This window comes from Balaenoptera ricei, chromosome 11 (genome assembly GCF_028023285.1).
Source record: "Balaenoptera ricei isolate mBalRic1 chromosome 11, mBalRic1.hap2, whole genome shotgun sequence".
Lineage (NCBI taxonomy): Eukaryota > Metazoa > Chordata > Mammalia > Artiodactyla > Balaenopteridae > Balaenoptera > Balaenoptera ricei.
The window spans coordinates 90295976-90310174 of NC_082649.1; the positions used below are offsets into that span (position 1 = coordinate 90295976).

General features: G+C 39.6%; 1 protein-coding gene across 3 annotated transcripts in view; it reads right to left on the reverse strand.

The window, feature by feature from the left end:
• CNTN3 (contactin 3) overlaps nucleotides 1–14199 on the reverse strand; it is a 328834-nt gene that overhangs the window by 13200 nt on the left and 301435 nt on the right. For 2 of the 3 annotated variants that reach the window (XM_059940197.1, XM_059940199.1), the window contains one exon: nucleotides 5078–5261. In XM_059940197.1, coding sequence (XP_059796180.1) covers nucleotides 5078–5261 — 184 coding nt within the window. Of the gene's footprint in view, nucleotides 1–5077; nucleotides 5262–6606; nucleotides 6892–14199 lie in introns of those variants that run through there. The other variant, XM_059940198.1, reaches the window with a different exon arrangement.

A 14199-nucleotide genomic window follows, 5' to 3' on the forward strand; every position in this document is an offset into this window, starting at 1 on the left:
ATACTCAGGAAATTAGTTTCCATTTTCTTTAGGTTTATATAAGTAAAAAAAGGTAAGTTAGTTTTTAAGAAAAAATACTAGGTACACATTAGCAGAGAAGGCCCACAGAAATGGCAAAAATTGAGAAGGCAGATCACCATCTAAAATTTGGGAAACCTTGCACTGATATGTATCCTGACTCTTAACTTAGAGTGGATGATTATATAATGAAATCGTACCTTTGAAAACTTGAAAACTTCTACATTAGGTGTTTGAGGCAGGAATATTCATTTTATCAAAAACCTCTGAAATATTGACTCACATTCTTTCAGGGCTAGTTTTATTCACATTTCCTTTTCATTTCCTGAGGACACACTTAATCGGTTTCCTTAAATTCAGACAATTAATTTTGGCTCAACCTACATGGATGAACATTCCCTTTGGAAATGCAAACACTCAAGTGAAAAACTGATTTCACCATTTAATATCACTATTTTCTCAAGTAGATACTCATGTATAATCATTGGTGAAGGCATTAAAAAATAGGATTCTCTTGTTCTAGGGGAGAATCTGGGCATGTGATGCAGGCCAGGCCAATCAAGGGTTTCCACCTACTTGCCACAAAAACTGGCTCTAGAAGAGCCAAGACCCCTCCTTGGCTCTGAGTGGAGGCATCAGGAAGGAGCTGGCCCTTTTCCCAGCATGCTCAGTTGACAGGAATAGGCTTTGAGGTGCTTAATGGCAATACTGTTACTCTGAAGAGGGGACCTGGTGAGAATGATGCCACCATGGAACAGAGCCAAGAGATGAAGAGAGTCTCGATTGTTTAATAAATACTTACAGGGCACCAACTGTGAGTACTGAGACACGGAAGATAGAGCTCTGGGGATAGAGTAATGAGGAAAACAGGCAAAATCTCTGCCCTGAAGGAGTTTGGCCTTCAGTCAAAGCAGGCTGGTGAGACAACAATAAAATAATTACGAACAAGCTATAGCACGGGTGGTGGCTCTAAGTGCGATGCCCAAGAATAAAGCAGCAAAGGAGACAGGGAGTGTCGGGAAATGAGGGGCTGTACTTTTACATACGGCGGTCAGGTGGCACTGAGGTTACATGTGAGCATGGGGGAGAGTCCCACTTGGGCATCTGGAGGAACAGCCTTCGGGGGAGAGGGGGCAGCAAATGCAGAGCCCCTGAAAGAAAGGTGGAAGGAGCAGGTAGAAAATAGTAGGAAATGAGTCTAAGTAGGATTTCAGGATGGATTGTAAAGACCTTGTTGGGCATTTTAAGGATTTAGCGTTTATCTGGAGTGGGATGGGAAGTGATTGGAAGGTTCTGAGCAGAGAAGCGACATCATCACTACCACTCTGGCCTAAGGGAGACACAGGCAGAGGGGCTGAATGATAAAGGGCCACTGCCCTGATCCATGTGAGGGTTGTGCCAACTTGTACCAGGGCGACTGCCGTGAATGCCTTAAGAAGTGGCAGATTCTTGTAGAAGGCAGATTCTGGACCAGGTGTACGGTATAAGAGAAACAGAAGAGTTGAGGGTGACCCCAAAATTTCTGTGGATGAGCAACTGCAACAACGGGATTGAATTTACCAAGATGGGGAATATTGATATTGTAGAAGGGCCAGGTTTTAAATGGGGTGGATGATTTAAAGAACTTGGTTTTAGAAATAATCAATTTGAGATGTTAGGTGATTATTGAGGATGTTGAGTGCTAAATTTATCCATACTGAAAGCCACAATTACCACTTGACTTTTCAGTCATACAAAGCAGAATATTTGCCCTCCACATTCTTTCCTGCAATCTCCGAACATAAACTTCTCAGTATGTTTCCTTTTAGAAGCCGTTCCATTTTGTCATTTATATGCTATCTGCAATTTTTCCTCATCAGTGCATTTAGATAAAAGATGTTCTTAAGAGTTAGCTCTCTTTGGGTTGCAAGTAACAAAAATCCATCTTTGATTACTTAAAGAGGCTAATTAGTGTTTAACTTAGAAATGCTTTAAAAAAACACAAGTATTTGGATATCAAAAATTAAGTGTTTAATGGAAGCTACAGTACTTAACCTGAGAATCCTTGTATTATTTACATTAATCAAAAATATCACCCAAGATCTGTATGGATGTAAAGCCTCGCATACAGAATTCCATGATTACAAGTACATGAAACTTGCACATTTTAAGTAAGATGGTGAAGGACTCCAGTAAGTGTTCTGAATTCACCATGTTCAGTCAAGAGGAAGTACATGGGATTAATAATAGTACTTCAGGCTGGCCTGCTTCTTTAGATTTCATTCATCTATCTAGCTACCGATTAAATATTTAATGAGTGGCTCCCAGTGCCAGGCTGGGCACTGGGGCTGGGTGAACAGACACAGAAGGACTCTTTCCCCAGAAAGTTTACAATCCAGAGGGGAAGACAGATAGCAAGCAAAGACTCAAAGATGTTATCTTCGTTCTTTATGCCTGAAGCATGACAATAATTCTCTTCACAGTGATAATCACAAAAGCCTTATTAAAATTCGTAACTAGGATTTAAAGCTAACACCATGTCAAACGTTAGTATGACTATTAAGAGCTGCCAGTAAAACAATATTAGAAATAGTTTTAAAAGATTGTCTTACTTGTATTTTGGTACATTAGAAAAATTATGAATGTAAAATTTAAAACTTAACAATGGTCTTTATATACAATCTTAGAATAATTAGGGATTTTAATTATCTCTATGAATTTCCCACTCAAAGTAGGAAAACTTTCTTTAATAACACCTACAGCCCCACATGCACACTCCAGTTAAATTGGGGCGATAGGAATGTATCATTTGCAGGGGGGATTTTGTTCAATTACTGGAATTCCCATGAGACTCCAGGTCCATGAGCACAGAAGTCCTGTCCATCTTTGATCACCTTACCTGCTTCCTAAACACAGAGTAAAATCCCAATAAATACTGGTGTTATATATGACATGAACATTCTAATTATATGGTTGAAAGAGAGGCTAGCACAGTGGTTAAGACTATGTCTGGATTTGTACGGCTCTCTTGCTACTTACTCTGTGATCTCAGCAAAGTTATATAACCTCTATGTGCTTCTGCATCCTCGTCTCTAAAGAGAGACTACTAATAGTTTCCAAGTCACGGTGTTGCTGTGAGAATTAAGACTCAATACATGAAACATACTTAGAACAGAGACTGGAAATTGCTCTGTAAGTGTTAGTCATTAAAATCATAATCACCATCGTTACTGTAACCCACAAATTCCTACTTTAGATTGGGTATTTATATGCTATCTTTAAATTTTAAAGGGTTTTGCTTTTTTTTAATTCTATTTCACTCAGTGTACATTACCATGAAATTCCTATCGATTTATAATCAGTCTCTTCCTTCTGTCTAACCCATTCACTAAGCTCTTCACTGATTCCATGATGATGTCCCACAGTCTTTTACAATCATAATTTCTTAGCAAGTAATCACATCAATTATTAAGTCAGAGGAAAGAGACAGATAAACTTGTTTGCATGCATCAGTGCAATCAGAATTTTTGATTGACGCTGTGCTTTGAACATATAATAATGATGTATATTTAAATCTTACTAATTCAGAAGCGCTACTGGGAATACCAAACATACTGAGCGAAAAGTTCTAAACGCAGAATATTTTCAGTTTATTGCCAAACGTACACGCCCCTTGGTCTAACCCCAACCATGTGTTATAAATAAGAGATGGCGTCAGGCTTCTCCTAATAATTAGTGAAGGATAATTAATTACCACATTAGTTGGTTGCTTGTAAATATATGCTACTTAAAGGGATTAAAATGTTTGGTTGCTAAACTTTCTCTCCAAACTCTCTTTTCAATAGATGATACAAAGGTAAAAATATGAACTTTCCTGATCAAATTAACACTGGTTAATGAAAATCCATAGTAGAATTGTGTTTTATATATATTTTAACTTACCCATAAATAACACTAGCAATAAAATTAGATTTTATACTATTGTTGTTCTTAGCAATTTTAGCCAGCCAACGTATGTTCTCACGAAAGTTTGGGAATTATATATGGAAATAGAAATGCATTAATGAAATTGGCAGTCAAGCAAAATAACTGTCTCATTCCCATATAGGGCCAGTTAAAAAAACATTTTTATACAGGGTTAATTAATTTTGAAAATAAATTAAGAAGAAAAATTGTTTTACTGCACCATTATTTTAAAATTAAAGTTAATCCTGTCATGCCCACATTCCTCATCTTTCAAAAAGAAGTAAAAATGACACCTACCTCATGTGGTAGGTATGAAGTTTAGGTGTGGGAATACATGTAAAGCATGTGAACATAAAATGTTCTCAATTGCTATTAGCTATGACGATAATGACAAGAGTAATTCAAATGGTTGCATTGTGAGAAAGTAGCAATACAATACAATAACTAAATATACACTGGTGCTATCAGTTTCATGGAAATATATGTGAAAGACTACAAAATTGCAAATCACTGATTTTTCTGTAGCCTAATTTAAAGCCAGGTTAATGTATAGCTCATAATTGGTGCTTGTGAATGTACCTGTGAATACACAGCTAACAAAGACTCAGCTTTGAAGGCAACACTGACTGACATCTCTGGTCAGATTTTTAAAAATATCAATATATTCATGTGAACCAACATCTTTACTGTGCATTGCCCTCTTTTGAATAAGTAGGAAAGAAAAGAAGAAAAACATCACTCTTGATTCTTTGGCCTGAACTTTAAGTTATTCATGCTTATCAAAAATCCTCAAGCTTTGGAGAACTAAAAATACATGAAATAAACCAATTAGCTGGATCACATTTTAAAAGAAAAGTGGATGGACTTGACTAAACATCCCACTCTAAAATTTTTCAAAAGGTGCACATTCATTTTCACATGGGGTTTCTAACTGAAGATTTAGGGGTATCAGGAAGACATGTATGTGTGCCTCTGAGTTTACAAGGGATTGGAGTTGGGTTTACATCATTCATTGGGCTTACTGACTTGTGTTGTCCATCTAAAATGATAAAGAAGGCTACCATTTTAAATGTAAAGTATTTTTTTGACGTTAAAAAAATCAGAAGATACATACGAGTTTTCTTGGTGGTTGCATTAACCGTGGCACTAAAGGGACCGGTACCAGCGCTGTTGAAAGCCCGGACAGCCGTGTAATATTCCAAGTTGCTCTTCAAGCCACGGAGTCTGGCCGATGTCACATTTCCTGCCACTTTCAGTTTGCTTGATGATTCCTCTTCTCCATTATTCCAATACCTCACCTGGTGGACAGAAAACATAAAAGATGAGAAAGATTGAGAAAACGGCATCCTTTAAATTAAGTGATTTTTATTAAAATGGGCACTGTAATTTATTTACTTTATCATTTGTTCCACAAGTAGTTTTTAAGGACCTACTATGTGCTAGGTGCTGCATTAGGCTCTGTGCCACAGATGTGAAAGAAAAGGGACTCCCGGGGGAGACAGGTAATAAGTACACAAATAAACCAGATAAGTTCAAAGACAGTAAGTGCTACATGCTACTAGCCCATAGCCTTATAAATGGGAAAATGAAGGAAAAAAATCTACATTTCTAACAGAGTGAGCTGCCCCTCCTTCTCAGACCCTAATCAACCTGGCTCAGGCTCAACGCTGGAAGGCTGGCAGCTATGCTTAAACTCTGATGGATGGTGAAGATGCCTTCTGTGAAGAAAGTGACCTGTCAGAGCAAAGACCACTGAAAAGCCAGCTGGCCACTGACTTGTCCTACAGTGATGGCCAAGTGTCACCAAGACCCCTGAGTATGCACAGCTGCTGCAGAGAAGAGGAAGGCAGGTAACATAGGTTAATATATGGATATATTGAAATGTTTTACTTGTATTTCATTATTGTGAACTGTGCAAAATGATCTGAGACTGCTTATAAAGATATATACATTTACAGTATAAAAATACAAAAATGTTTTCAGAGTATTTGATAAAATAAAGAAAGAAAAGTAGAAAAATACAATAATAAGACACGTTCCCCAGTGAACTCCAATTTATGCTATAAAGTCCTGCTATGCTTTGCTAGACAGTTTGGATCCTTCATAAAATAAAAACAGCAACAAAACCACCAAACAAATGGCTCATGAAAAGTGCAACTATTCCTCGTGCTGAGACCAGATATCACCATCTGACCGTCTAAAGCAGGGGCTGGACACTTAACACAAATACATAAAGCAGACTGAGTACATACTTTTTTACTTTCCTAAAGAAACAGGCACTTGGGGCTCCCCTGATGGCGCAGTGGTTGAGAATCCGCCTGCCAATGCAGGGGACGCGGGTTCGAGCCCTGGTCCGGGAAGATCCCACATGCCGCGGAGCAACTAAGCCCGTGCGCCACAACTACTGAGCCCGTGTGCCACAACTACTGAAGCCCACATGCCACAACTACTGAAGCCCGGGAGCCTAGAGCCCGTGCTCCGCAGCAAGAGAAGCCACCGCAATGAGAAGCCTGCGCACCGCAACGAAGAGTAGCCTCCGCTTACCGCAGGTAGAGAAAGCCTGAGCACAGCAACAAAGACCCAACACAGCCAAAAATAAATAAATTAAATAAATAAATTTATTTTTTAAAAAAAGAAAGAAATAGGCACTTTCCTGTTTTTCTTGCAGTCTTTGCCCTTTTGGTTTGACTTTCATTTTTCTACTTCGATAGCAAAATATGAAAACAGGAAACCATTTCTATAATTTCTGTAAGTAAACGGCTCCTTGGGCAAAATGAAAACGGCAATCGATGCTCAGCCATCAGAGTCATGAAGGCAGTAGAGACGTGTGGGAACTGCGGCGAAGGAGACAGGCACGTTCCATCTTCGTAATGGAGCCTCTACGCAGCTCTGGTCGACGGGGGGAAGACGGACCCAGTGTTTACAGGTCTTTTTTTAAAAGAAAGCAAAAATCCTGATTTTAATGTGAAATGTCCCAAATTTAGAGTTGGCCCCCTTTGTCTGTGGGCTAAACAAAACGTGTTTATGGGTTGCCTAGGGTAAACCCATTTCAGGCCTCTGAGAAAAATACACCTAAAGTTACTTTTAAAAAAATGAGCAACTATAAAATTATTTCTTTAAAAAAGATTAGCAGCAAAATATAAAATCTCAGGTTTTTCAATAATAATCCCAAATTAGCATATTAATATACGCCAGATCAATATTTTCCCTATATATGTGCATGTATATATGTGTGTGTATATTATGCATGTATATTTATATTGCTATCAAGGCCCCCTTAAATTCATGCAAAATGCTGGGCTCATGTATGTGTATATGTGCGTTTTCCCTGGAAAGAAGTTATTAGTTTTCAGAAAAACCGTGAAAGGAGGACGTAAACCCAAATAATTAGGACTAAATTGAATATGCACCTCCTACAACTTTAAAGCATCAAATATAAATTAGCAAAAAAAATCCACATATAGGACAGATACCATTTACCATTATCAAAGAAAACCACATAGATTTTACTCATTAATTAAAGATAACATGCCAAACTGTCTTTTATAAAGCCACACCCAGCAAATTGTTAATGGATACCGAAAACTCACATACATTCTAAATTCACCAACTGTAAACAACGGAGGTATTGCTGAGGTTTAGATGACTCCACAATGATAAGACGCTCCCTGTTCTTTAAAGCATTGTCTAGTTATTAAACTAAGAATGACACATAATCGATAATTAAAATAAAACACTGTAGTCAGCCTGAAAACTTGTGGCCTAGGATATAGCATAGATTGGGAAAAAGATCACATAATTATGAGCTTTAATAATTGTCACTCAACACATGGAATGGCAGAGGCAGGGAGAAGTCAAGTAACTCAATCAAGATCATCCTGTGATACACATTGGTCTCTTGTTAGGTTTCCATCCGTGCGCCATTCTTTCTGTATTCAAATTACTTCAATATAAGTTGCCTAAGAAATCATTCCTTAGGCGACTGATTTAAAGAAGAAATAAAAATAATTTTCAATTGGCATATGGATTATCTTTTATAAATCAGTTCATAGAAGGTGCTTGAAAGCTCTTGATAGTAGTTTGTTTCTGAAGTACTTTAACCAATCTCCATGTATCAGAATGAGAGATTTATTTTTAGATCTCAGTTGCTGACAGGTATTAGAAATATTTAATCATAGAGAAAATTAGTGCCCAAACTGAGCATGATATTAGTTCAAATTTATTATATAATCTTCTTAAATAGCTTTACTTTAAAAGTTGAATAAATATGCATATAACTAAAGCATAAAGAAATAAAGCAGTGACATACATATTTCCAAGTAATAATCAGTTATGTTCTATAAAAATTTTGTTCAAAAATATTTATACAAGGATAGATGTTTTTTATTATGTAAGTAATAAATCAGTTATGTTCTATAAAATTTTGTTCAAAAATATTTATATGAGGATAGTTTTTTTTTTTTTTTTTTAATAGAGGAAAAAGCCAAGAAGTAAAGACGCCATTTTTCCTCTCAGTTGTGTTCTGGGTTTAAATGGTAAAAGTTCTACACTTGAGAGGACAGAATATAACTCCACACTAATTTGGATTTTATAGGCACAACCACAATACAGGGATGAAGAAAGGAAACATGTCCAGGCGGAAGGAACAAACCCTGAAAATATAATTGTGCAGAAAAGAGTTAATGTAACATTGACAGAACATGAAGGCAGCATCTACAAAAGATGAGCAGAGACAGAAATATTACAAAGCACATGAAGAACCCTGCTAACAAGAAAGAAAGTCAGCAGACTGGACCACAGGGGACTGGCTATTATACGCTTAGGTGAAATGGATCTTAAAATAAGTATATTTAAAATGTTCAAATTTACCAAAGAAGGGACTAAATTTATAATGCAAGAATAGGAGACAAAGAAAAAAAGATGGGGCGAATCTAAAAAATATCAAGTAGAATTCTGATACCTGAAAAATACAATAGTAAAAAAGAAATCAGTGCTAGGATTGAGCTGAAGACTGGAAGGTAGAAGACAGAATGAATAAATCCAGAACATGGAGAAGGAAAGAAAAATTATGAAAGCCAAGTTAAGAAACACTGAGGATGAATGAAATTTTCCAACCAGAGTTCCAGAAGGAGAGGTTAAGGAAAAGGCAACAATAAAAGAGAAAATGTCTCAGAATTTTCCAGAACCGAAGAAACGCAGATATTTTCATGTTGTAGATTCACTCTGAGTTCAGAGGGAGGAAAAATAAAAGGTAAATCCACTCCAGAGGAGAAGGTGATTAAGACTGAATTGTGGCTCTCAACATTTTTTCATCATCCGGCCTGAGAGACACAGGCCACTCTCTCCATCAGTAGCGGGTCAGCCTGCCTTGGTTTGCTAGTGCAAGTGTGCGCCAGTGCCAGCAACTGCATTCCCTGGCACAGAAGACAGCAGGAAGGGCGAATGCTAAGGTGGAATCATGTTCTGGAGGCAGGTTTGTCTTGGTCATCACCATAGCTCTGCCGCTTGGGTCAAAGCTTGTACACACTAAGTACCCAATATTGGTGAATTCTTGAATGACTTAAACACGGGCAGTTTAAAAATGCCTCCCTCCTTCCCACCACAGAGACACATAAGAAATATGTATTTGGTCTCTGCACACAGCTCCCCCCAAACCCGTGGAATCTCAGAAGTGGTAAGCGTCTTTTGCATGCTAATGAGACATCTGGTGGCTCTGGGCTCCTGGGTACCTTCAGGATGGAGACTGGCTGCCAGGGTAACCAACCTTGTGATTAGAGGGTTGGAACTTTCAGGCCCACCTCCTGACACAAGGCTGGAGGTGGATTTAATTTGGTTAACTAATGGTCAATGATTTAATCAATCGTTCCTATGCAGTGAAGCCTCCATAAAAAAAAAACCTAACTGAAGAGGTTAGAAGGGCTTCCAAGTCAGTGAACACATTGAGGTGCTGGGAGAGTGGAGGGCACCGAGAGGGCATGGAAGGTCTGTGCCCCTTCCCACATACCTTGGCCTACACACCTCTTCCATTTAGCTGTTGCTGAGTTGTATCCTTTACAATAAATGGACAACGGTAAGTAAAGTGCTCTCCTGAGTTTTGTGAGCCATTCTAGCAAGTTATCAAACCCAGGGAGGGGGTTGTGGGAACCCCTCCGTTGATCAGAGGAGGGCTGGACTTGTGACTGGCACCTGATGTTTGTGTGCGTGTGGCGGCGGGGCAGGGCAGTCTTGTGGGACTGAACCCTCAACTTGTAGGATCTGAAGCTAATTCTAGGTACAGAGGGTCAAAATTGAATTGAATTTTAGGACGCCCAGCTGGTGGCAGAGAACCGGTTGGTGTAGAGAAAGAACCCCACATTTTTGATGTCAGAACTGTTTTGTGGATAGAGCACAGAGGAAGATTTTTTTTTTTTCCTTAATTCACCAAGCTAGTTACTCAAGTCCTAATATTCTATGTGTCTATAAAACACTGGGACTCCAGTTTCTTGATGAGATAATAATTTTTTCTTCAGAACCATAATACTCTTTCACAAGCTAACATATTTTTATCTCGGTAAGTAAACAGAAACAAACTTGAGGAATGTCAGGATTTAAAATGCTATCTCTATTTCTGCAAGTAATTTGGTTATTCCAGAAACTAATGTCCCTGCGGTGAGGAGTCCTTCACATCACGGCATCAGAGATTTCACTTCACCTTAAAATGAAATGCAGTTTATAAAAATAATATATTGAAAAATGGCACCTTTTTTAGCCATTAAAGTACAGGTATTTAGTCAGAATAGACTGAAATAATTTTGTGTATACTTACAGATTTTCAGGAAGACAAATATTTCATCTTAGCTGCTAGACGAAACACATTTCAATAAATATCAGGCAGGCAAATGCACTGGACAGGTTTTAGAAGACAAATCCAGATCTACCTCCTACTCTTCTTTACTGGGCTCTCAGTCCCTGGAGGGCTGACCTATGTGAATTACACACCAAGCTCGCTGACCCTCTGGCTTCTCACTGGATGGAGAGGAAATGGAGCAGGACCCTCTAGGGCCCTCCCAGTACAAATCCTTTCTGTAGACCCTGTTTCTTGTTTGCAGGAAATAGGCTTCATTTAGCCTCCGTGACCTACCCTGAGTTCCAAAGGGCAGATTCAAATAACTGCTTATCAGGGAAGGGAGGGAATACAAAAACAAAGGAGAAGCGGGCAAGAAATAATAGTGCATGGGGTGGGAGTGGAGGCGCAGGGTCCTGCTTCCACGTCAAGGAATATAGGTAACAATACCTTTGAGTTCTTCTGCAGGAACTAAGGCCCCCGCCCAGGCGGAGGATGGTAACTTCAGCCTGAGCCCAAGATTCCTGGAGCACAGCCCTGTTTACCTCACCACCAACAAATCAGAAGAAAGTCTGCCCACAGTGGAAGATAAATGAAGACCCTGAACTCCTCCCCAAGTGATTCTCCCTTTAAAAACTTTCATGGTCGAGCAGAATCTTCAGAGTTGGTTTTTGGACACAAGTTCGCCATCTTCCCACTTTGCTGGCCTCCTGAATAAAGCGACTTTTCCGTTCCTACCAGCACTTGTCTCTTGAGTACCGGCTTTTGAGAGGAGAGCAGTGAACCTGAATTCAGAAACAGAGAAGCCAGGAGATGGGCCGATGCGAGGAGAGAGAGGCTGCGATATTTACTCCCCTGGATCCCTCAATGCTGAGGCGCAGTCTGGTAGGGACTATATCTGCCTAATAACAAACCCAGCTTTGTTTGCGTGGCTCTCACACACATACGTACTGCTCCCTCCAGCATAACAAATCCTTCCACCACCTCCAGAAAGTCTGCATTTTATTTACTCAATTCATTTTTGCTGCCTTCCTGTTTATTTAAATGGGCCTGAATTGTCTCTATCCAATTTTCCTACGTACATGTGACTCGTTCTAGAGTGAAGTTAATTCTCTGCCTGATAGTAGGAATTAGACTCTCTCCATATGTCTTTGTTTCTTCCAGTAGGATTTTCGTATTATCAAAAAAGTATTCAAATATTTGACGTCTTTTTCCACTCTAATTAAAATGTTAGGAGCTAAACACATTCCGTACAGCTGTTTAGAACAGGAGGTAGGACAGAGGTATGAGTGAAGTTTTAGTTTGGCCTTCTGTACACATTTTAAGTTATGTTCCCCTGCTACACATTAAAAAAAATAAATCTACTATGTTCCCCTCCCCCCCGCCCAAGTTCTATTTCACTGCCAAACATTTAAAAAAACTCTACAACTCCCCCCCGCCCCCCATCCCGGGGAAACACTGACTGAAACCGTCCACCCTGGCCAGGCACCACAGTAACCACCTGCATGAGTTATCTTCAACAGGAGGTCCTGGTAAGGAATGCAGAACTAACAAGCTACCACCAACCGGAATAATTCGGGAAAGGTCACAAGGAAAGAGGCGACGCCAGCCCAGATGTCCTGCCAACCTCCCAGAATCCTTCTCGCTGGAATCCATCTTGGTCGAGCGATGCACGCACCATCAGGAAGGACCCTGACTCAAAGTGACTGTCCAGAGATAACCCCAAAACTAACCCCATTCCCATAAAACCCGAGTCTGCGAGCCACGTGGGCAGAGCAGTTCTCCTGGCTTCCCTTACCCTGCTGCTCTCCACCCGGGAGCCCCTTCCCAATAAAGTCATTTGCTTTGTCAGCACGTGTGTTTCTCTGGACACTTCATTTCTGAGTGTTAGACAAGAGCCCACTCTCGGGCCCTGGAAGGGGTCCCCCCTCCTGCAACAGTTCCACAAATATGTTTACCTGTAGTATTTCACAAGTATAGATTTTTGTTTCCATCACTTATCAAGATCATTCTCCCAAGTTTTATTTTCTCAAGACACAAAATGACTTTAAAGAAATGGACTGTATATACCAAGCTAGAACTTTGGAGCTTTTGTTCCTCAGGCACCCACTACCCATGAACTTAAATCATCTGCATCCTCTTTATCTTGTCTGTACGTATCTCTTGTTCCTATGCAAAGGGCACAAGAAAAGATCTGAGCCTGAGTGTTGTGGCTTAGAAGGTGAAATAAATTGGAGCCCAGGGAAATGAGCTCCTCGACGACTACTTGGTCAAATCAGAAAGAAAATTAGTCTAGATGCTAAAGATGATGTGTGCTCAGCACACCACGTGACACAGGATGAGATGAGAGGGAAGCAGGGTGCTACTAACAATTGTAAAGCCACACTGGGGAAACTGCAACCCAGAAAGTTAGCCACATGCCTGATAGTTAAATACTCTGCTAAGTCCTTTATTCTTCCAGGTTACTGTTTAAATCATTATTGAGACTATGAAAATACATATTTTTATCTTGGCATAATTATATAAATTATTTCTTAAGTTGCCCCAATTAGTATACCTTTCCCTGAGCTTGTTTCTTTCTTTTCATACGTACCAAGCACTTGGGGAACAAACTTTCACTAGTTGTTTCCTTTCAATACTGTATTCAGGCTCCATTTGGATGTTAAATTTGCTACTCTTTACACAGATAGGCAAGATGTCATCATTAATTTCGAGCGAAGTCCCATATGCTCTTCGCCCCTCATCTTTTTGCCCCCCACCTAACGGCAACACCAGTAGCAACACAAACAACAGCACTGGGTCCCATACTCAGATTGTGCTAAGTGTTTCTGTATTACTTCACTGGTTTTCAAATTTCCCCTTTCAATGAAATCTTATCCCAACGCCCAATATTCAAAACAGAAAAGGAGAAGCTCCCAAAGTCTCTTTGGGCCATTTTCACAATGGCTGCTTTATCTCACTTAAAGTTTCTCCAGTGATGCTGAGAGTTATTTACTGTTTTAACTGGGCCTTGGAGAGCATTCGTAATGTGCTCAAAGCCAGACAGCAGTAAGATAATGGAGCCAAAATTGCATTTATTCAATCAACATGAAATTTTTGCCTGCCTTCTGTGTGCCAGATACAACTCTTGGCACTTGGGATACATCAGTGAACAAACAGGCAGAATCCCCTGTCGCTGGTGGAGCTTATATTCTGTCCCAGTGGATCTGAAGGCAGGTTTGTCTAATTCAAAAATGGTATGGACTTCATGAGATACTACAATGGCACTACTTGGATTCTTTGGTTTTCTCTCTTGTTCAATCAACCTCTCTTTCCTGACCTGAGCCACAGTGGTATAATTCTACTTTCTTAGAGAGTATGCATATCTGGATGACTCATGATCAGCTTAAAGTGATATATTCTAAAATCAGCAT